This window comes from Nyctibius grandis, chromosome 3, assembly GCF_013368605.1.
Source record: "Nyctibius grandis isolate bNycGra1 chromosome 3, bNycGra1.pri, whole genome shotgun sequence".
NCBI classification, from domain to species: Eukaryota; Metazoa; Chordata; class Aves; order Nyctibiiformes; family Nyctibiidae; genus Nyctibius; species Nyctibius grandis.
The window spans coordinates 9,702,891-9,725,223 of record NC_090660.1 but is presented as its reverse complement, the minus strand read 5'-3'; the positions used below and the strand labels follow the sequence as shown (position 1 = coordinate 9,725,223).

Sequence of the window (22,333 nt, the reverse complement as noted above, 5' to 3'; positions counted from 1 at the left end):
GCGCCTCGGCGCGCGCCAGCCGCCCAGCCCCGCGCCCGCCGAGGGGCGGAGGCTCCGCCCCTTCTTCCCGCCCTCGCGCCCTCGCGAGCGCGGAAGGAGGCGGGGGCGGGCGGGGCAGGGGCCCGGGGACGCACGGCGGCGCCTTGCGCCGGGGCTGGACAGAGCGCGTTCGCGCGAGACGGGAGTGGGGGGGGGCCAGCCCTGCCGCGGCGCCTGGCGCGCGCTCTCCGCCCGCCTCGCTTCCGCCCCGCGCCGCTGCTCTCCGCGCCTCGCTCGCTCCCTCGGCCCGGCCCCGCCGCACCCCGCTCCCATCGGGCAGCCCCGCTGGCCGCCGCCGCCGCTGTCGTCGTCATCATCATCATCATCGCCCCCCCACCCCGCCCCCTTCTGAGACGCTCCGGTTGGGGGTGACCTGCCGGCCAGAGCCGCCGGCGGTCGCCTCGCTCCACAGCGCCCGGGCCTGCCCGTCGCTCCGCCCCGGGCCCGTCCGGTGACAGCCGCAACCGCGGGAGGTGGCGGCGGAGGAGGAGGAGGAGGCCGGAGCCGGGATGTCCGGGCAACAGCAACAACAGCCGCCGCCGCCGCAGCTCCCCTTGGCGGCGGCCGCCGCTCCCCCGCCGGCGCCGGGGATCCCCTCAGCCGCCGCCGTCGTCGCCAACCCCGGCCCCGCACCGGCCGCCGCGCTTCTGCTTCACCCACCGCCGCCGCCGCCGGCTACCGCTGCGCCGCCACCACCCGCCGCCGCCGGCAGCGGGCCCGCGGCGACGGGGGGCGGCGGTACCGGCGCGGCGCTGGGCCTGCCGGCGGGGAGCACCAGCGGCACCAGCGCCCCGGCGCCGTTCCCGCACGGCGACCCGGCCCTGAACGAGCAGGAGAAGGAGCTGAAGCGGCGGCTGAAGAGGCTCTACCCGGCCGTGGACGAGCAGGAGACGCCGTTGCCCCGCTCCTGGAGCCCGAAGGACAAATTCAGTTACATCGGCCTCTCCCAGAACAACCTGCGGGTACACTACAAAGGTGAGGGCCGGCCCGGGCCGCCGCGACCCCCTCTGCCCCGGCGGGGCGCGGGGGCCCTCCCGGGGCCGGGGAGCAGCGGCCCGACCCCTCCGTCGGGCAGTGGGCACAGGAGTAACAATAACAGGAAATAACACACGCTCCTCTCCCTCTTTCTCCTTCTCTGATCCCCTAAATTGCCCGCAGTGTGGAGAGAAGGGTCTTGTTTTTCCTTATTTCAGCTTTATTTTCTCTCCTTTCCCCTCCCCCCGTTTCTGTCGCGGTGCAGGGCGGGGGAGGGCAAGGGGCCGCCCCCGCCTCCTTGTGCTTCTGGAGTGGGCATTATGTAAACTCCGAGACTTCCTCCGTGGATTCAGGTATCACCAGAAGGTTTGGGTCTGAGGCAGGAGAATAAAGGAGAATCGGCGTGACGTGTCCTGCTTATGGTAATGAGCGAGAAAAGAAGTGGCTTTTTTTTTTTTCCTCTCTCGAGAAGAGCAAGGGTTAAATGGAGTTAAGAGCAGCAAGCGTTAAGCTATTAAACACGGAAATGACGGGAAAGAACAGAGAAAAACACGCTTTATTTTTAAACTGCAAAATGGAATTAAAGTCACTAGTAATAGTCTTGCATAGCTGTTGTACAGACTACAGAGTGATTTGAGGGAAGGAATGACAATAGGATTTCTATTAATAAAGGTGCCTTTATAACTTTCTGCTTAGATGTTCCATAGTTAAAAGTTACTGATTTTCAAAGAAAAGTTAAAAATCAGAGTATGCGTTTGTATAAATCAGCAAGAGGCAATGGAAGAAAAACTTCTGTTGATTGTTATGAAATGTCATAAAACCTGGAAGCATAAGCGTACACTCTGACCTGAAAAAACAGACACATCTGGTGTTCTAGGCCCAAGTCCTAAAGTAGGAGTGTTGTGGATTCAAAACCACTTCTGAGTTGGCTGTGAAGAACTGAATCTTTTGTCAGTCTGTAGTCAAATGAGCGTAATGAGAGGGGAAAAAAACAACCTTGCAATTACCCTTTCTCAGAGTTTACAGTGGAGGAATTCAAGTGAAATCTTGATAAACATGTTACTGTTTAATCGGAGGAGGAAAACGGCAACACGAACACATGGTAGGATTTGGCTGCCATGAAAGGATTAAATGTACTCTCAGAGACTTTTTTTAATAGAGAGGCTTTATTATGAAATACAAAATACTCTGTTAAAAATGCTAAGTTTAATGCAACATACAAAGATAATAAAGGAGGTTGATGACTATAGAGCAGGTTTCTAGGAGGCACTGAGTGATTTAAGGACATGTTATTTAATACTCAACTTTGAATTTCCTGGCTTTTGTTCAGTGGTTTATGACCCTGTATTTTTAGAAGCATTTTGTATTTTCTGGTGCTTAGTGGTGGGGTGTTTTTTTTTTTCTTGTAAGATGATCACAGCTTTATGGTCATCAAGTCCTTCTGCTTGTTTGTTTTGCTTTGACCAACTCTTTTGAATTCAATTGAGTTCAATTCTCATGAACTAGAATTTAGTGATGGAACCTCTCTGTTCTGTCAGTGTGATTGTAGAAGCATATTTTAAAGCTTTCTTTGTGCTATGCCTGATTTTCCTCGCTTCTTTCTTTGCCTTAGGGTTAAAAAAAGAAATTAATTACCTCAAAGAAATTATAAGAGGCTCTGCATGTTTCTGAAATATAGGTAACATAGGAAATACTGTGGATACTCTACCAGAAGTCATAAAGCACAGTCAGTAGGTTATAATAATAAAATACCTTTACTCTAGTGCTTAAATAATGGTAAGTGATGAAGGCTGAAGAGTTCCTAGATTAGCCCAAGGGACTGTGAAGAGGAGAGGTGCCAATATAACATGTATACACCTTTCTTTCTCCTAACTGCAAATCGGAGTGAATGGCCCCTTAAGTGGCCCATCTTTTCTTCCTGCTAATTTAATGAAGGTGGCTATTAGGGCAGCCCGATGTATGTGTTACCAGCCTGGCACCTGGAGTTGCTAACTGGGCTAAGCAGTGAATGGTATCAGGGCATTTCTACCTGAGAACTGGGGAAAAAAACATTGAACACATCTGCTGCCTTTTCTCCCTCCTGGATCCTTCAGCCCTAAGAATACGATAAAAGGGAAGAAAATGAGGAGGTTCAGTGAGGAGAATAAGGGAAGATAGCAAATAAGAATGTGCTTAGTGCTGTGAAATGTTGTTTCTACAAATCAGCAGCAAGTAGAAGTCTCAAAAGAAAGCGTTCAAAGTATCTTCTGTGGAATATTGGCACTTTTTGTTCTTCTGAAGTTATCTAAGTAGTCATGGAAGAATGGTAGACCTTTTTGTTAAAAGGAAATTTGAATTGCACATTGGGCATGGATAAAGATCTGTTGTATTCTTGACCAAAATACTCAGGGAAGGGAGAGATGACAAGTCTGTCCAAAGAAGCCAGTAATCAAAAGCAGTTCTTAGTATTTTCCATTATTGTAGTATAGGTACCTTGTACACTTACTCTTTCTCTGCTACCTCTGTACATTTCTGGCTATAGAACTGTGTTTCTGGAGTAATTTCCTCCTGTTGGTGACTGATTGGAGGCAGAAACTGGTAACATCAGTGCTTTCCTTCCACCCTGGATGTGTTGGGGACACTTGCCCCTGAAAAAATTGGTGAGGAGAACAATCAGAGCAAAAGCTTTCAAATTCATTTTTTCTTATAACTAGCTTCATAGTTTTAATGTGCTGATGTGTTTTCTTGCATACCAGTGGACAACTTGTATGGAAATGTGCACTGCAGTAGATGTCTCTTTCTACCCATTGCAGCAGGGATGCTTTGTGTACTGCGTTTTCTGGACCTGAAGCTTTTTACAGGCATCCTAGAGAGTGCTTAAAAATCAAAACTGCCACAAAACCAGGCATTGATCAAGCGTGAAGGTTTAAAGAAAGGAGTACAGTCTCGTATCAGCATAACAGCTCTTTAAATTTTGTTGGGGGTCAGCAAAACCCGAGGGTCAGTGCTCTTTTGTGTTATCTCTCAGAATCATAGTGTTACTTTAAAGGAAAACATACATGGGGAGGTAGTTGAAGGGAAGATGCACTGACTGGTGTGTTGTTTACCAAAACAGTCTGATTTTAAGCAGTGAGCTATTCTGTTATACTTCTACAAATTCTGACCCTTGATTAGGAAGCTTTGTCAAAATCTGGATATGAAATACATGTATGTTGGCATCAGTGATACTGTAATATATTAAAGACTAATATATTAAATACCCAAGGGTATTTTTGTTTTTTAGATTGACAGACATATATTTCTATGTTGCTGCCAGTTAGCTGTGCAAGCTGATAGAAAGCTAACACTGTCCTAGTGACTGTTGTTCATGGTATGTCTATGTAAGGGAGACATGAAAAACAGTATCAGAGAAAAATTTATGTAATTTCACTTAATTGTAATATTAACAACTCTGAGCTGTAGGTAAGTGGTAAAGAAAGCATAAGGGTTCAGACAAGTGTATGTAATATGAACATTCCACCAGACAGACAAGTTCAGTTTCCAGCAGATAATGATCTATGCTGTGTAGTATAAGGAGATAAAAATACAGACTCAACACAGATTGTAACTGTGAAAGAAGCTATATACAGAATTAGGTAAACAGACTAGATCACTGGTGATAAAATAATGGAAAGTCCTATAGTAACTTCACTTAAGTTAGTCTTGTGACAATTGTCCAAAAAAAGCTGAGGAAAGTTATGCAATTTTGAGGATGCTGCCATTGCGTGAACTTTTTCTAATGTGTCACAGGCCAGGAAATCTCAGCCAGACATTTATTTACAATGCAGTTGCCTTTGAACTGTCTCTAGTGCCAAACTTAAAAAAAAAAAAAAAAAAATCTGTTTTGTTTTTCAGTGCAAACTATGCATCTCAATTTCTATAACAAAGAGAAGCGGATTCTATAGTAATAGTTCTGTGTTGTCATTCAGTGATACGAGGGTGGTGTCAATTTTTTCTGGCAGCAAACACTTAAAGTACATTCAGTACAGTACAGTATGCCTGGCTTGGACACCTTTGTAGCTGTGAGATGTCTTGCTTTTTGAAACTAGGGACAAAGTTGAAGTAAAATCAGTAATTTGTGCACTTTTTTTTTTTTTAGTAAAACTTTCTTAATGAATTCAACAGAAGATTAGGCCTTGATTATTTTATTTTTGGCAGTGTGAGCAAGTCATTGAACCACCTGTTGGAAATAACTGCAGTTCAGCTTATGTAAACTTCATTTAAGGATTTAAACTGTGTAAACATACTTACTTTTGTCTAGGTAGACACTCCCATAGACTTCTTTTGGACTATTTGGTGCATATGTGGTATGCACTTAGTTTTAGGTTATATTGTTGAAAGCTGAAATGGCTTCTCCAAATATGGTTTTATCTGAATTGACTTTTTTTTCAAGCAGATGGAATTTAAATTTAGATTAATTTCAGTTTAATTTTGCTAAAGGACTGATGATACTACTTTCAGTAAAAATCATCAGTGTGAATGACTGCTTAAAAAATAAAGCAAAGCTTTGTTCCTTAAGCATGGTTGCCTCATGGTTGTTAAACACTTTTAAATGAAAACCCAATCAAACCTAATTCTGGTAATTGGACTTACCTATGATCTGGTTTACAGTGTAAAGTTCAAGCTTTGTGCAGCTGTTTTTCCTTCTCCGCCCCAATGCATCTGTTTGCAGAATTTTTAATGCTGAAAATGATTAAATTTTAGTGTTAAATAATACATAGTTTCAAAGTATTCTTTTAAATACTTTAGCTTGCATCTATGAAAGAGGCCTGTTTTAGGGAACATAGGGCAGTGTTCATGTGATCTACTTAAGGCGTTTGGAACCTCTGATTTAGAAGTTCAGAATCGGGAGTCGAAGTTCCTTTTTATTCACAAGCAAGGAAGTGAGGATTCAGGTTACCAAAGAACTTGGCAGCAGTATATAATGTCAAGCTAATGGGCCACCCAGCTCAGTGTCCCATCAGTGACAGTGGCCATAAGTGAGTGCCTACAGAAAAATCTAAAGACATGTTGGGCATATATGGTGTAGCTGTTTTCTTCTCTCGGTTTCCAGCCATTTTAAGCTGAAGGACATGCTGAGCTGAAGGCAGTTCCTCAGTTAATTTCTGTTCTAGAAGCTTGCCCAGCATCCACTTAAACACTAGCATCTGTAATATCCTTTCATACGAAATTTTGCAGTTCAACTGTCTGCTCTGTAAGGAGCCCTCTTTCTTTTTTTTAAAGGTGGCTGATAACAAGCATCTGTTGACTCCTTATGTAACCCAACATAGCTTGCTAGTACTGGAAGTCTCAACTAGCACATTGAGACAATGTAGAGGTATTTGGAATATTTGAAAGTAGTTAACTGCTTAATGCTGTTGAATTTGCTGTTAGAAATAATAACTGTATGTAACTGCAAATAAAAGCAGCATACTCAAGTGGGATTCATAGGAGATTATATTAAAAGGACAGCAATTCTAAATTTAGGGTGTCTTCTGTTTTAATGGGATGAAAGTAGTTTTGAGCCCTGACTTCCCCAAGCAAGTTGCTTCACCACATGAAGTGTTTGGCAACGCTGGTAAGGTATCCTGTTACTTCTGCCCCTGTGTCGACCTCTTACTTGCAGTGTGACAGCTGTGTGTGGCTGTGTTGTGAACTGGATCAGGGAACTGATCTGCTGCTTGAAAAAATCTGGTCGGTTTCTTGAAGTCTGATCAGCTAATCAATCTGGTTCATGGTATGTCCTTGCAAATAGCTGCCTGGATTGGGGAGGGGGTGGGAGAAGGGGACTAGTCTCAAGAAGAGGTGCCAAGAATACCTTAAATTGGTATTGTCAACAAACACTTCAATTGTGATTTCACAAAACAAAGTCTGCTGGGTAATAGATGTACATTTTCAATAATATTTGGCTAGTTCCTAGTACTTTAGTCTTCTATGTGGAAGACTTGCCCAAATAAGGAGACTGACTCAGGGTGAAACTACACAGATTGTCAAGTGCCTAAGAGTAAGCAAGGGAACCTCTTTGCAGTCTATTTCAAAGTAAAAACCTAAGGACATTTAAAAAGTAAGTATCTTTCCTTCCTGCCACCCCCACCCTCTAACTAATGCATCATTTAATCAGAGTTATCTGATTTTGAAGGGTCTCTCTGGAGTTTAATGTTCTGCCCATAAAGTTTTGGGTGCCTTTTAGCTGAAGGATTTCTACATACTTAGGAATGATAATCTAATTTATAGTAGCTAACTAGTGAGCTACCAGCACTTGAAAACAAAGCAAACCTATGGAAGCTCTAAGGTTATGTACTTGATTAATACCTTGGTTGACAGAGCCCGAGGAAATAACTTAAAACTGGTGAACAATAAAACATGCGTGCTGTTGTGTGTATGGAGGAGTAAATGACTGTTTTTTCTCATGTGAGACTTCTGGAAACAACATGCAGAAGGTAGGTAATAAGCTTAATGTTGTAAAATCTCTGAGGTGATCAAAGGATCTTTACATAAAATGTTTAGTAATGACATATTGAAGTGAGCAATCCATATGCACCGAGAAAAGTAAGATAGTTGGCTAGTTGCCTTAAGGTACTAACACAGTGAGGTGAACTAGTTACGTCAGAAAAACTTTGTAGGTTAAACTTAATCTCAATGAGTGAAGAATTTGTGCTGTGCTAGCAAAGTTTTGGATGCGAATGCGGCCACGGTGAGATGGAGAGTTCTCCTTGGCTGAGTATATGCCGTTTGGTAAGAGATGGTCGGTGCTAGCTCTGCAGGGAGATGAGGGTTTACTGTTTTATCAACATTACAGTAGAGGGCTCTGTGGATAGAGGTTCAGTAGTGTAGGTCAGCTGTGCCTGGTCTTTCTGGCTGGCTATGCTGTCACTCTTTCCTGCAGTTTCTTACTTCATGTATGGCCTGACTTGCTCACATGAGACATGCTTAATCTGTGCCTGAGCAGTAATTCCAGTGTTAATGCCACTGGAAGGAGTGTATTTTTTTATTTTTTTTTTTGGCATATGCAGATCAATTGCTATGCAGGTGCAGCAGGCCTCCCTGTCTGGACTGGAGATAACAGCTGGAGTGCTGCAGCCCGAGTACAGTACACACAACAGTCATCTCTTTTCATCATGCCTCATATTCATGCAGAGAGTGGGCATGGGTTCTGCGTGAGTTCTTCTTAGGGCAATGACAATCTATTCCTGGTTGCCATCTTATTGAAATGCCTCTTACCAGGATCCAATATACTTTCCACCTTGCTCTCGCTTTTTTTTTTTTAAACTGTGTCCTGTGACCCCATGTGTGACTTTGACACAATAATTGAGGGATTTTGGTGTGCCTGGGAAAGACTGAGCTTTAGCTTTAACAGGTTACTGCTGAAGCAAGTCATCTGGCCAAAAGCCTGTCTTTGGAACAGAGCACTGTGAGGAAGGTGACACATCCAGAAGAGTTAGTCTGAGTGGAGTGCAAGTGGCTCTTGGGTTTAGGTTGAAAATCCCTAGAGTAGACAAGAGCTGGCATTAGGCATTCTTGTGGCAGAGCTGATACGTAGTGAGCCTTATAAGAAAAAGGAGTAGAAGCTGCATTAGCTCAGTTGCAGGCTGTAATGTTTAATGCTGTCCTGAAATAACATTCAGAACATGGAAATGAATTATGAGTCGTACGTTCTGTATAATGACTGATGTTTATTCTGAAGGATATTAGAATTAAAGCATCTTAAATAACTTGAAGATTCAGAAGCACAAAGCATTAGATTAAACTCTTATGTTTCAGTCTATAAAAATGAGTAAGCCCTGTGCATTTGGGAAATCATACAGTTCTTTCAAACCCAGGTGGGCTTTTATCAATTACTTTGCTTACTGTGGTGAAACTTTTTTCTAGTTTCCCTTCAAATAACCATAGGACCTTTTAGAGCAGTATATCCAGAACTTCTCACAGCATGCACAGTTTTAGTGCCGGCGCCTACAATGAAAACTTAATGTTGGAAGAGAATATTCTAGCATAAAAATGAGGCTGATTAGAATGTTGTATATTGTTTTCTCATTATGTAAGCATTCTGTTTTGAGCAGTTGGTATGTATACCTTTGAGTCATCTTCTGCAGTTATCTAAAATACATTTTTATTGTGTTTTGAATGCAATTGTTTTTCAGGTCATGGAAAAACTCCGAAAGATGCTGCTTCTGTTCGAGCTACACATCCTATACCTGCAGCCTGTGGCATATACTATTTCGAAGTTAAAATTGTCAGTAAGGGAAGAGATGGGTAAGCATTGGGTGCATTATTAATTAATTATTACTTGAAATACTATCTCACATCATCTTTCTTTCAGTCAACAGATGTCTTTGGTATCAAAACTTATTTTTGTGTTTTACCACTTTTTTTATAGCTTAACTCATTATTCATGAGAAGTTACACTCTGATATTTGGTTGTTCTAAGGGAGCTGATGGTGGTGTTAATTGTCCACAAATCAGTGTACACAATAAATACCATAATAGCATTTTCTCTTGACAGAGGAGTCGAACTATGTTTGAATGACCATAGTTTGACCCTGCTCTTACCTTGAAAGGTGTTGGGTTTTGACTGTATGGCTTTACAGGCTTTCACCTAATTTTTAGGAAGTTTTTAGGGTGTGCAGCAGGCCAACTTTCCTCCTCAGCGCAGTCTTTTCATGGGTGTCGTATCAATTTTAAAACGGAAAGTTGTTTTTAAGGCTACTTGTTGGTGAACAGTAATAAGTATAAAGGGTGATGTTCTGAATAGGTGCCTGGGAATTTGTCACCCTGTGGAAAGAAAAGGAGTTGATGAGCGAGTGCAGCTGCTGCTTCCCAGAATCCATCTGAATTATGAATCTGTTGAAGGCAGGTCATACCATGCTTTTAAGTCTGCTGAGGCAGATAGAATCTCACCTGGGAAAGTCCTGAAATGCTATTGAAATCTTTGCCAGACCACTTCAATTCCTTTCCAACTTTCACTGCTTTTGGTAGAGGATGCGTTTCAATCCTGAGACATTGATATGTTGCCGAGGTAGGACTACATAAGCAATATTTCTTTCCAATATGCTGTGGTATATACTGTGTTTCTACTTCAGGGTTCCAGTCAGGGTTGAATGTCATTGTCCTAGGTACTGTACAAGCATGTTGCAGATGCTTGTGTCCTGTTGTGAAAATAAATCTTGAGAGAAAATAACTATGTCTTAGCTCTTTGCATGAAATTCAGTACCTTTGTCTTTTCTTTGTCTGTCTTGCTGCTGTTTTTCTTTAATTTTTCCAGTGTTCTGTAAGCCTTCTGTAAGTCAGAAACAGTATTCAAACTTTTTTACTTAGCTTATAGTCTTGTATAGAAATATTTTGAAAGAATAACCTCACAATACTGCTGCTGCCTTGTAGGGGCATTTATAAGTTTGTTATCGGTTCTGTTCCCAAAAATTATCTCTGGGAGATTTCTTTACTGTGAAAAACTTATGTCTGTAGTTGCTTTTGTCACACCATGAAGACCTAATTATTTTTAAATTGAGATGATAGAAATTAGTGTTTCAAGTAATGTTTTGCTATCAATTTTAGGAACACCTTTTGTGGTTTTGTTTTTTTTTATTCCTTAAACATTTTTTAAAAAATTGGCCTCCTGCTGTCAGTTAAGGGGAGGTTCTTCCTGTGATTTGCTAGTTATGCACATGTTTATTCCTGAAATGTATTTCTGCCTGCTTAGTTTGGAAGTTAGCTTTTTTGAAATGATGGATTTCAAAAGGTATCTCTGTGTGTGGATGTCATTTTACATAGCTCCTCTAACACTTTACCTTAGACCTCTTTGTTGTTTTTTAGTGATTTCTAATTCAGTAGACCACTCAGGGCAATCCTACAAAAGTAGAAAACACCTTTGAATAAAGTGTTTCAAGGTTTTGTAGTTTAAATGGTTAATTTGTGAGGTGTACATAGCTAAGACTTGTGAAGTTGCCTGCTGAGATTGCTTAAAAAACTGGAGGGGTACTTTTTAAAGTTAATGATAATATATACTGCCTTGTCCTTGCTTCAGCCTTGTGACCTTTTTTAGTGTCAGTTTATGAAACATTAGCTGCATAATGAGCTGAGATGTTAATTTTTTTCATTGTATAAGATAGTATGGATGCCAGGGAATACTGTGCACAGAGCCAAAGCCAAATCTAGCTTAGCTGGGAAAGAGCAGGAGTCGACATGTGGAGCCTCACTGGATGCGATGCGTGGATCTCTAGACCCCGTTTTCAGGTCCAGGAGGTCTTTGACTAGATGCGGTGTGAATCTCTTACGGTTCAGTGTTACGCTGCGTTCCAGCTACTAAATTCGTCTGTAATAAGTGAACTGGGGAATTTAATGCCAAGATACATAAGTAGGTCTATAGAAACCAGTTTAGGTCAGTAAATGTTTATTAGTTCTTTCACCCTGCCTGTTTTGTTTCACCTGGATTGCTCGAGGTACATCTCTACCAGTTTTTTTGTTCTTTACTTGGTGTCTGGTAATGGGAACAGAGTTCAGGAAGACCATATCTTTAGAGGACCAGCATATAACTAATAGGGTCAATTAGTTAAAACGCCTTACTGTTGCAAAAGCATCTGTTCTCAAAGCCTGAGCCTAGCTGTGGAAGCACTACAGATATATTTTGTAGTACTCTTTAAAATAAATCCTAGACTACCTGAGGCAATTCTGATATCTATCTGCAAGCTGAAGTACAGCTTTCGGCTTTCGTAAATGTCAATGGATAATTCAGTAGTGTTTATTTGGGATTCCCTTTGGTAGTGGCCTTTACTATTTCTATTTATTTTTTTTTAATAAACTCAGCTTAAAGTATTTAGTCTATGTGCTATGTTATATGGGCAAGTCTAACAGCATTCTTGCTTGTGTGCTCTACTTAGCATGACTTGCCTCAGATAATCAAAAACCTTTTACTAAAAACCTAGTCTAGGAGATTTATTTTTGTGCTACTGTAGCTCTTGGTGGCACTGCTCCTGGAGTATGATCTTGCGTATCAAAAAGTTGTTGGGCAATCACAAAGATTATTTTCCTCTTCTGAAGGAGCACAACTCTTTTTAGTACAGGACATGGATATGGCATGGCTTCCAGTATGGCTTGTTGTAGCTGTCTGTGAGAACAGCATTGGTTTTGTCACACCAGTGACCTAGGTCATTAAATTCTTTACATATTTGGGGAGTAACAGTCTTGAGTAGGAATTTGAAGGTGCATAATAAATTAATTTTGCAGATGTTCATGATGATCAACTTCTAGGCATTATGGATACATTGAAGAAAGCATGAAAGCAGACTTACAAGGAAGTAAGGAAATGGGTATGGAGGTTGGTGTTGCAGAGCAGATGAAGAGTCAAGTTGCTTTTTGATACCTTGATGAGAAGTGGTAGGGCTGTGCAGCAACTGATGGTAACAGATGACAAAAAAGGAAGGGAGAATTAAGGTTAATAAAAGTAATATGGTTGGAATATCATTCAAACAAAGACTGTCTTGGTGTTTGTACAGTGTTTGGCATGAAGAGTCCTAAGATTTTTTTATGTGCTGCTACAGTACAGATATGTGAAATAATTATCTTAAATATTTTTAAATTCTTGTTAAAAGTGCTAACTGGCTGTCACTGCTCTGTAAACATTTTTTGTTGTGCTTTATTTCTTCAGTTTTCTTCCTTAATTTCATGTCTCCTTTTGCAGTCTGAGGACTTCTATCTATTTACATTCTCCTTTTATACTCTTTTGCTTTGTTTTGTTTGGCTTCATGTGGAACATTGTGGACAGTGATGTGAACGATTGGAGATGATAACAGTAGATGAGTAATGGCTGTAAGTATGGGGAAGAGTACCGAGGTGATGATTAGAAAGCATGGTAGGAAGAAGAGTATTAACTGCAATAAATTATATCTGAATCTCTATTGAAATCTCCAGTTGATTTAAAAATAAATAAATGCATATATGTGTCAGTTAAAGCACACTATTGCAGCAAGTACTGTGGAAAATTCTGATATCATTGGGGAAGTTAAACATAGTTGTAGCTTTAAATTAAACCTTCATAAGCTATTAACACAGTCCTCATTTGTAATTGATATATCGGAACCAGAAGTAATGTACATAGCTTTTATTCTGCCATTTCTTAGTACAGGACTCAAGGGAATGAGATAGGCATTGTGTTGCCTTTTGTATACAACTCTGTAATTTTAGTTTCATCTAAATGTCTAGAATAGGAACTTGCTTAAAGCAGACTACATTGGCAATCTAGGAATGGAAATGAACAAGGGTGTGCTAAGACCTGTGGACCTATTCTTGTGATTTGGAGATGTAAGCCTTAGTCTCTAAATCTGTTGTAACACCTGCTGTCCCCTCACTTTCCAAAAATGATCACCATGCTGGCCATTCTCTTAGCTAGGTAGGTGTATCCAAGTGGGACTTTTTCCTGTCTCTCTCAAATGTTGATTTCAGTTTTCTGAAGCTGCTTTTTACTGAGTTCATTTGTGCTAGTATTTTACATACTTAGGTCCTCTGTCTTTGTGTAAAGCAGTAATGCATCTGCCTTACAGCCTCACAGTTAATATTTTATTTCAGATAACCAGTTAACGTTTCTCTCTTTTACACAACTAAGGATACTTGCATGATACTGTCATAGTTTGTGTAAATTACAAATCTGATGGCTTTGTGCTGTTGCTGTGCGCATCCTGTAATGGTGAAGAGTCGTCTGTAATCTCTCTTGGTTGAGACTCTGTGAGCTTTGCTGTAACCTTAGGTTGCACTCTCTAGCATTTCACACTGGGCATAACCATACTCCAGTTCCACTTTCCAGGGGGCTGTCAAGGTTATCCCCTGGCTACCTGGCTTTCAGAAGCAAAATATTGTTCCATTATTTTATATTATAAACAGCTTATGTATGTTATGATTTACTGAGTGATCATCCATTCTACATGAATTTCAGCCTTAGGCTTGTTGGTTCTTGTAATGAATCTCTTAGTTTGCAGTCAGGGCAATGGTTTTTGAATGTTTACAATTCTTACTCTAAACTGTAGTTTGAAGACTTTGTGGTGATTTGGCCACGAGGAGAAGCAGTCTCTGCACTCCTTGAGTGTGCTTCCCTTGTCCCAGTTTGTGACTGTGTCAGCTTCACAGTAAACCTGACTGGGTAGCTTATTCTCCAAAAGTTGACCTGAAGAGTTGGGTTAGTTTTCAGCCAGGTTCGTTCCCCAGTATGGCTGGCTGTATCAGTTCATGAGTAGTTGTGGCAGCAAAAGAGGGGGGAACTTAGGGCAGAAAGGAGTATCTGGGCCCAGGAGGGTGGGAATGCTACTTTTGGTTATGGTACCATCTTATGCCCACTTAATTTCAGTTTAAATACAGCTTTTTGGTTTTTTAAACCTCTCACCAGGAGAGACTTCTTGTCTGTTTTTTTCCTAGGGAAAATGAACTTTCAGGGAAAATGCCTTTATCCTCAGTGTCTTGAATTTATGTTTGTTCTTTATCTTATTCATTGATTTGTAAATACAATTACTAGCAATGGGCAAGTGATAGTAATGCCATTTACTTCTACACAATCTTTAGTGCTTTTAGAACAGCTGAGGAAGACGTACGCTGAAAATGCAAAATCTTCTAAGCAATGTGCTTTTTCTTTTAAAGAAGAATTAAAACAAGAATTGGAAGCAGTAAGCCATCTAGAATTAAAAATGAAAACTGAGTTTAGAAAGGCTTTAGTCTTTTAACAGATAGCACTTAGGTTACGCTTCTGCGAGCGTGGTTGTTCAGTCTGTGGTGTGGTTGTACTGATGCCGGTCTTCATGGGCATGCTTTATATTGCTTGTGTAAGTTCTGCTAAATGTTCTGCACTAAAATAAAATGTTACTACAGCAACTCATGCAAGTAATCGGTATGCTTTTTGGTAAAGCAGTGTTAGTAAGGCTTTAGGCACCTGTTGGATTATGGCTGTTTTTTAACGCTGGCCATACAATCAGTCATCTGTTGTTTTGGCAGTATCTTGTAGTACATGTTGTGTATGTGTTGAAGAAAGAGAAGAAATAAAAAAGAAAAACTATACAAAACAAAGAAATACCATGAGAATTAAGGTTGAGTTTTCATGACACCCATGCCTATGGTTTATCTTGAGCTGTTTTAGTGTGAGTGGTATTTGTGAAATACAAATGCTTTGTTGTCTTCTAAAGCGTGTATGTGTAACACTTTAAACAGAAACCATACTTTTTTTATTGCAAATTGTTTCTGTTGCAGTAAGTTGGCTTTTCCTTTAGCATCCAGGGTACCCCTTTTTCTTGTTCACAACAAAAAACTTAAACCAGTAAACAAAATATAGAACATTGTCAGTTGCTGTTTTGTTTGTATTTGTTTTGTTCACTACTAATCTAATGTAAAAACTGTGCAGTTTTAAGACCTATTTTTATAGTTTTGATATGTCCTCAGCGGTTATTTGTTACAATAACAGGCATTTGTTACAACAAGGTGCAGGCTTCGCTCAGTCTCTATTTACATATAAGTATGTCCTGCGGCATTATTAGCAGAGTACTTGTGTGTAGAGTACAATCTGATAAAGTCTGAAGTAGCTTTCTTGCATTAGTGCCTTCATTTGAATTGCAGCAGCTGCAAGAAGAGATTGCATCATGAATCAGCAAGTGTATCTGTTCTTAAACTGTAGCAGTTTTTGCCTGAGCCTGAGACCAGACATTTGACAGAATGAGCAGCAACTAAATGTTTAAGAGGATTATTTGTGGTTTATGTTTAACTGGTCAGAAATATGTGGAACTTGAACAAGAGCGTTTTATTTCTTTGTTGACGTTTTCTAGAAATGAAGATTTCTAATTTAAAAAGAAAGTCGAGAGAATATGTTTAATTTCTTGGTCCCTGCTTCTTGCAAAATCTTCTAAGTTATTTCTGTCTTCTGAGGTTCATTCGCATAAATACAGTGTATAGATGATAATCTCACTGCAGCCTGGACTTACATTGTATTATTGTCTATGCAACTATTCTTTTCTGACAATATGGTCCCCAAAAAAGGCTTTAGAGCTTAGGGAGAAATGTCACGAGACAGAAACGTGCAACCTCAGAAAGGGAGAGGGATGTCAGAAAATGGGAATCTTTCTACGAACATTATAACAAGCAAAGTGTTACAGGAATAACAGTTTCAAGCACTATGCAAGATGACTGCCTGACTTCCCCCCCAGCCCCCATGTAGAACCGGTTTCATCTGAAACCTGGGTTTATCATGTTCAAAATTCTGTTTCCTTGGAAACATTCCATAAAATGAAACTTGTTTTTAATTTGAAATGAAAGACTCAAACTGTCTGTGGCATATTTTGAAACATTTAAATAGAGAAAAATTTAACAGCTCATTTCTTATTGTGATTGTGCAGACGATAAGAATTGTGGATTAGCATATTCCTACAAAATTTTCATGCCGAGTAACTATATTAAAAATTAAATTTAGATACCTTTTTAGTGTGCTGTACTTTTGACCTTATAGTATAGTGTCAGTGAAGACTGTTGAAAACTATAGGAGAACATTATTCAAACTTTTTACATCTTTGCAAGTCAGTCAGTTGCGAGGGCCCTTTAGAAGATCATTTTCATTTAGTCTTAAAATTCTTACAGATGTTGCAGCTTTTTCTACTTGTGCCCTTCTCTGAGATACAAACTTGATAGTAAAACAAGCTGCACCTGCTGTACAGCCTACTTTTTTCTCAGTGTTAATTTTACTTTTCTTAGTAATCAATGCATTTGAAACATTAGGATGTTTTCAGTTGTGTTATTTATGGGTGTAAACATCTGTTAGTGCTTGGACTTAGGAACCTTACAGATATTAATGTAACTTAGGCTTTAACACCATATGGTTGAAGTTACTTTCTTTAAATATACAGCATGTAGGTGATAAGATAACAGGTTGATTATTTACTTTCACTGTGACCAAAACACCTCGGATTTCGAAGCATGATGTAGCAGTTCCCCAGGTTATACTGTCTTTAATAGAACATGTAGGCATAGTGAAAGTCAGAAGGAATTTGACTCTGCAGATAGCAGTTTGCTAATGAAATCTCTGTAGTAGGGAGGCTATTACCTTTTTTCATTACTTAAAGATATGCTAAATTATTTTACTTGTCCTTACAAATATGGTATGGAATATTTGTTGGTTTCTTTTTTTTAACTAGAGAAGTGGTTATTTAGTGCTTAAATTTATCATTAGCCACAAGTAAGCTTTCTGAGGTACCTGTATAGTTTTTGAGATTCTGTATTCCTCTTGATGGATTGGGTGGGGTAGGATGTAATTAACCGGAATTCTGATTATTATCAACTTCTGTATCGAAACATCTTCCATAATCCTTTCAATACAGTGGCTAAAAGATCTAACGGAACAGTTTCAAATAAAAATCAGAATTGTTTATCTTTTATATGAAAGGCAGGGTTGTTTTTCTTTTTCCATATGTTTTAGCAGTCTCCAGTTCTGTACCATCTCTTACTGCTATTTTTTTGTTCTATTTGGCTCTGCTTTTTTTTATTTCTCACACTTAGTCTATTCAGACATCCAAGTAGAAACTTCAGGCTCTGGCAAAAATGTGAATTTAGCTCTTTGACTGGAAAGATACTTGAGGAGAAAATAGTTACTGTGAGCTTGCTGCTTGTTATACGTTTCACTGCAGAGAAGCCTGGGCTTTTCAGTCTGTGTTAGTGGAAGAAAATAGATATCATAGTGCCTGTATTTTTGACATTGACTTTCCTTTTGCTTTGTGACAAAAAGTTGAATCTTCAGCGAATTTTAAACTCGGTAGTTTTGTAGTATTCCTAAAAATTTCTGTATGACTTGCAGTTGTGAAATGTAAACTAGAAGGTGTGCTGAGACATTAAAATGGTAATCTGTATCTTTAATGAGCTGGAACAAGAATAAATACAATTTGAAATGAAAAATCAAGAGTATGTAAGATGCACTTGCTTTCTTGGTCCTTAATACTAATTTGGCTGCACTTTAAATCAGTTTTCAGCCATAGTCTCTTATTTCAGTCTCTCAGGGGTTGATTTGATGTATTCCACGAGTGGTTTTACATGTTGTTTGTAATTTTATGAGCTCCTGTAAGACTTGAACACTTTAATGAGGTGATGAGTAGAAACCAGTGAGACCAAAATGGGTCCCAGGCCACTTCCTTCCATTTGCCTGGGTAAGTGATCCTCCCACCGCAGCAGCCAGGGATGTTTACAGGTGGAGGGCTGAGGTGCAGGCACTGTCCACAGGTACGGAGGGGAGTGACAAGGGAGGCAGCATCAGAACCATTGACCCTCTCCGGTCTCTCAAACCACGCCATGTCATGTCTGTTTTTGGAAGGTGCAACGTGTCGGAGTGAGCGTGCTGCTTCCTGGTGTTGATACCTCTGTTTCCCCACGGCTGCTGTTATGGTGTGGCATAGTCTAAGTGGACCTGTTCTCCCCACCTGTGGCTGTCTCCTAGACCAGACCCATTCGTGTGACAGGACAGCAGGAAACGCATCATGAGCTGACTGAGAACAGTCTGGGCCTGCATTGCACCTGGGTGCTAGCGTGTCTGCTTCTTGTTGCTGCCCTCCGTTTTTATCATAAACTAAGGGAGGGAAGCTTAAATCCATAGCTCCGCCGCTGTTTTTTTTTCCTGATTCTGAGACACATGATCTGTGAACCTTAAGGAAGCACACTGGAGGACAATTTATGTAATTCCTCCCACTGAGGCAAGTCTTTTTGCAGATGGGGACTCTGGACCTAAATATGGGCTAAGCTTTTTTAAAAAACAAACAAAAAATTCTTTTTAAGCCTATGAAGCTTTGAAGCTTACAAGTGCCAGGAAAAAAAAAAGTTACATGTAGTGGTTTGGCATAAATACAACTCCTGTTGATGAATATTAGAGCATCTAAAGCCTATCTGTCATGGTACTGTTTTCTCCCTCAATTTATAGTGTACTATATATAGTTGAAAATGAGATTAGCTATCCATCAACTATAACAAATAATAAATTAGCTGAATTGATGAGCCTTTAATTTCACTTACTTCCAAACTATAAATTGTAGCCATTCCTTTTTCCTTCTGAAATATGTTTATAGTAAATGTGTTAATTATTTGAAATGTTTTAATCTAACTTTACTTGAGTTTCTATTAATAATACATCTCCTTGATGAAATGGTGTTAACATTCCAAGTAGTTGTAAGTGAATCCCAGGAAAAATATATATTGTTGAACATCTGCCTTTTTACTGAGATAGTGTCAGAGCCTAGTGCCTTCTAGTCGTTGCAGGTGGGTAAAGAATCCTTGTTCCCAGCTGTATTAAATACAGTGGGTCCGTGTTTACAAATTGTTACTGAGTTAGAGGAGGCTCAGAAGATAGGACATCTGAGGGAGAAAAAAACAGGTGGTACCAAAATGTTGCCTACATGATGATTTTCTGTCTAGCATTTTACATTCTTGTGTAACCTTAATCTTGTTTCTATAAGAATACTGAAATGAAACTTTGATTGAGGTGAAGGGTTTTTTAATATGACTTCTGTTGAAAGGCTTTTTGCAGTCTGTGGAGTTCTTTAAGTTATCTAAAATTATTTTTAAAAATAAGTTTCCTTTCTTTAATAAATTCTCCTTAACAGGAGACTTTGCAATAACGGATTTTCAGTCTTTACATGAGAATCATTCATGCATCAAACTCCAGACAATGCTAATAACAATTCTGCCTTTATTGTTTAAGACAAAATCAAGGGGTTTCCACTTGTTGCTTTCATTTATAATTGTTTTGTGGACTCTGCTGCTGCAGTGGTGCCTCAGTAATGTAATTAGCAATGGAGAAAAGACTAATCCTTTTGTTTGTAACCCTTTGCTTTAGCTCTTTGGTATCTCTAAATGTAGTATCTGGTTTATATGTTTCTGAGGTTCCACTTGATGTTGTTAGTATATTGGAGGGAGACGAAGGTGGGTGTCATACATAGAAATTATCAGAGAAGAGCTTTGTAAATATCAAACATAGAAGCGGTTAAGATAACTGTTGGACATGATCAGTAGAAAAAACAAAGCCCAGTACACAGTTAAGCGCAGGACTTCTGAGATTTCCTGCTCAGTTTCATTCTATATGAAATGTATTTAAAATAGTAGATTAACCTGTACTTCCTAGTAGAATAGTTGCTTTAAATTTGCATTTTATGACATGGGAATACAAAGGTCATGTTTGTTGTCTTAAACTATTTTCAGATTGGCATGGGTGAATTTTTTTTTTATACAGCTTCTTAATTATTTCGTGATAACTTTATGTTAACTAATTTGAACAAGTGTTAAAATTATTTGCATGTTTTGCTAAACTAGGAAGTGTTAAGTTTAGGTGATTTTTGAATGCTTGCTTTTAGTTGGTGGGGTTGGTTTGGTTTTTTGGGGCAGGGTGAAAGCCTAGCTTTTCATTGCGCTGGTTTTCCTTTGGGGTTCCTGTCATCTTGGTCATGAAATGGCTTGCTTAAGAAACAAGTAAAAAACCTGATTTTACTAACTTCAGATAGTGTGATTTTTGGGTTTATTTGGGGGAAGGGATTCTTAATTTCAGCTTTTGAGTATTTGCTATTAAATTGTTAACAATTGTGCTGGACACTGACTTTATTAAAACTGTTTGTAAAGCTGACTTGGGACTTTATTCACCTAGCTGTAACTTGTTTACACACAAGATTGCTGGTCAGTATAGCAAAAATGTTTTCCCTCTTTAGTTTGCCCACAGCTAAGTAACATAGCTGTTAAATTTCTCAAGATAGCATTCTGCTCCGTGATCCAGGCCTTTAATGTTTTAGTCTGATGTTTTCATTTGTGTTGTGCAAGGATGCATTTTTCTGCTGAAATAATGCATGGGTTTGCATGTGTTTTGTGAAATCACTCGCTCCAGTTTGTGTGCAAGATACAATTATGTACGTTGAAGGTGATTAAATTGGTATGTGTACACCTTTACCCCTGCTTTCAAAAGAAGACATGGCCTTTGGCTTTCTTCCTTCATGCTTTAAACTTTATGGCTAATAGCGTTCTCCATTGATAACCCAGTATGCCTAAAAGACAGTAGAGTTGTTCTTACCTCCTGCAGGGACAGAGTCTGTCTATACACAGTATATATCAGGAATTACTTTTTAGTTCCCTTGCTGTTGTGGCAGTATTAAATGACCTCTCAGCAGCTTAATTGGTATATGATTAATCAGCACAGTGTTTCTGGGCAATATCCCACATGTACATGTATTTTTGTAAGAGGCAGATAACTTTCTTCTGTTCTTTCATTTTTACAGTTACATGGGAATTGGGCTTTCGGCACAGGGTGTGAACATGAACAGACTACCAGGTATGTTTCAGTATTTATTACGTTTGGTAAGTTACTTACATGGATTAATTGTGTTTTTAAAATATGCTTGACCTTGATGAGAAGGTTCTGGTAAGCAACAGAGTGTAGTGTGACGTCTCTGTGTTGTATCTGTTATCTGAATTAGGTGAAGCTTGCAGCTAAAAAGTTTAGCTTTTTATTAATTGTTTTACTGTACATTTGCTCCTGTACTACTTTCCTCAATTCTTAGAGTTATTTATAACATTATGCAGATACTTTTTAGCAAACAAATATGTTTTAAACATGATGATGTTCCCTGGTAAAAATGAAGCTATAGTTTTCCTTGCTCTGTAAACTGAATTTCTAGCATTACAGATGAGCTACTATGACAAAAACTTTCTGTCAAACATGGAGTGAGCTCTCCTACTGTCAAGTTTCTGTACTGTTACTTTTCCAACCTTAATAGTAAGGATGTGTAGCGTAGTTTTAAGTTTCGACTGTTCCATTGACCTGCATGGTCCAGGGACACTGTCTTGTTAACAATTGTCTGCAGTATCCCTGTAGAGTATTTAAAGAAGTTTTGTGTGTGTGTACATGTTGGGTTTTTTTAATAGATCTTTAAATGTTACGAAAAACAACCAACCAAAAAAAAAAACCAAACCAAAAAACCCCCACATGACAAAAATAAAAACCACCAAAAAAAAGTGATTTTCTGAAATTGTTACTGTTAGCCAAGTGTAAAATCATGTTGAATTGACCTTAGAGTATCCGTATTCTGTTTCTTTTGCATTACTGCTTTCTCACCCAGTATTCTGGGAGAGATCCTTATGATAACAAGTCCCAGTTACACTGTGAGCCCAGCTAAGGGTGATGAAGGATTAGTGGGTGGCATTAAGTTTATTTAGAGTATGATTTAGGATGCATTGCAAATAATTATCAAAGATACTACTAATCAATGTAACTGCAGTAATTTGGGGTATTTAATTTACTGAGAGATGCTTAATGTGGTGCCAGCTGAAGCTGCTGATCATACAGATTAAGGGC

General features: G+C 39.6%; 1 protein-coding gene across 1 annotated transcript in view; it reads left to right on the top strand.

The window, feature by feature from the left end:
- Positions 1-265: 265 nt before the first annotated feature.
- The window catches only part of RANBP9 (RAN binding protein 9), a 42,309-nt gene continuing 20,241 nt past the window's right edge, over positions 266-22,333 (top strand). Inside the window, exons 1-3 of the mRNA XM_068395694.1 lie at positions 266-1,014; positions 9,150-9,261; positions 21,258-21,310. Coding sequence (XP_068251795.1) covers positions 549-1,014; positions 9,150-9,261; positions 21,258-21,310 — 631 coding nt within the window. The 5' untranslated portion in view covers positions 266-548. The remainder of the gene's footprint in view (positions 1,015-9,149; positions 9,262-21,257; positions 21,311-22,333) is intronic.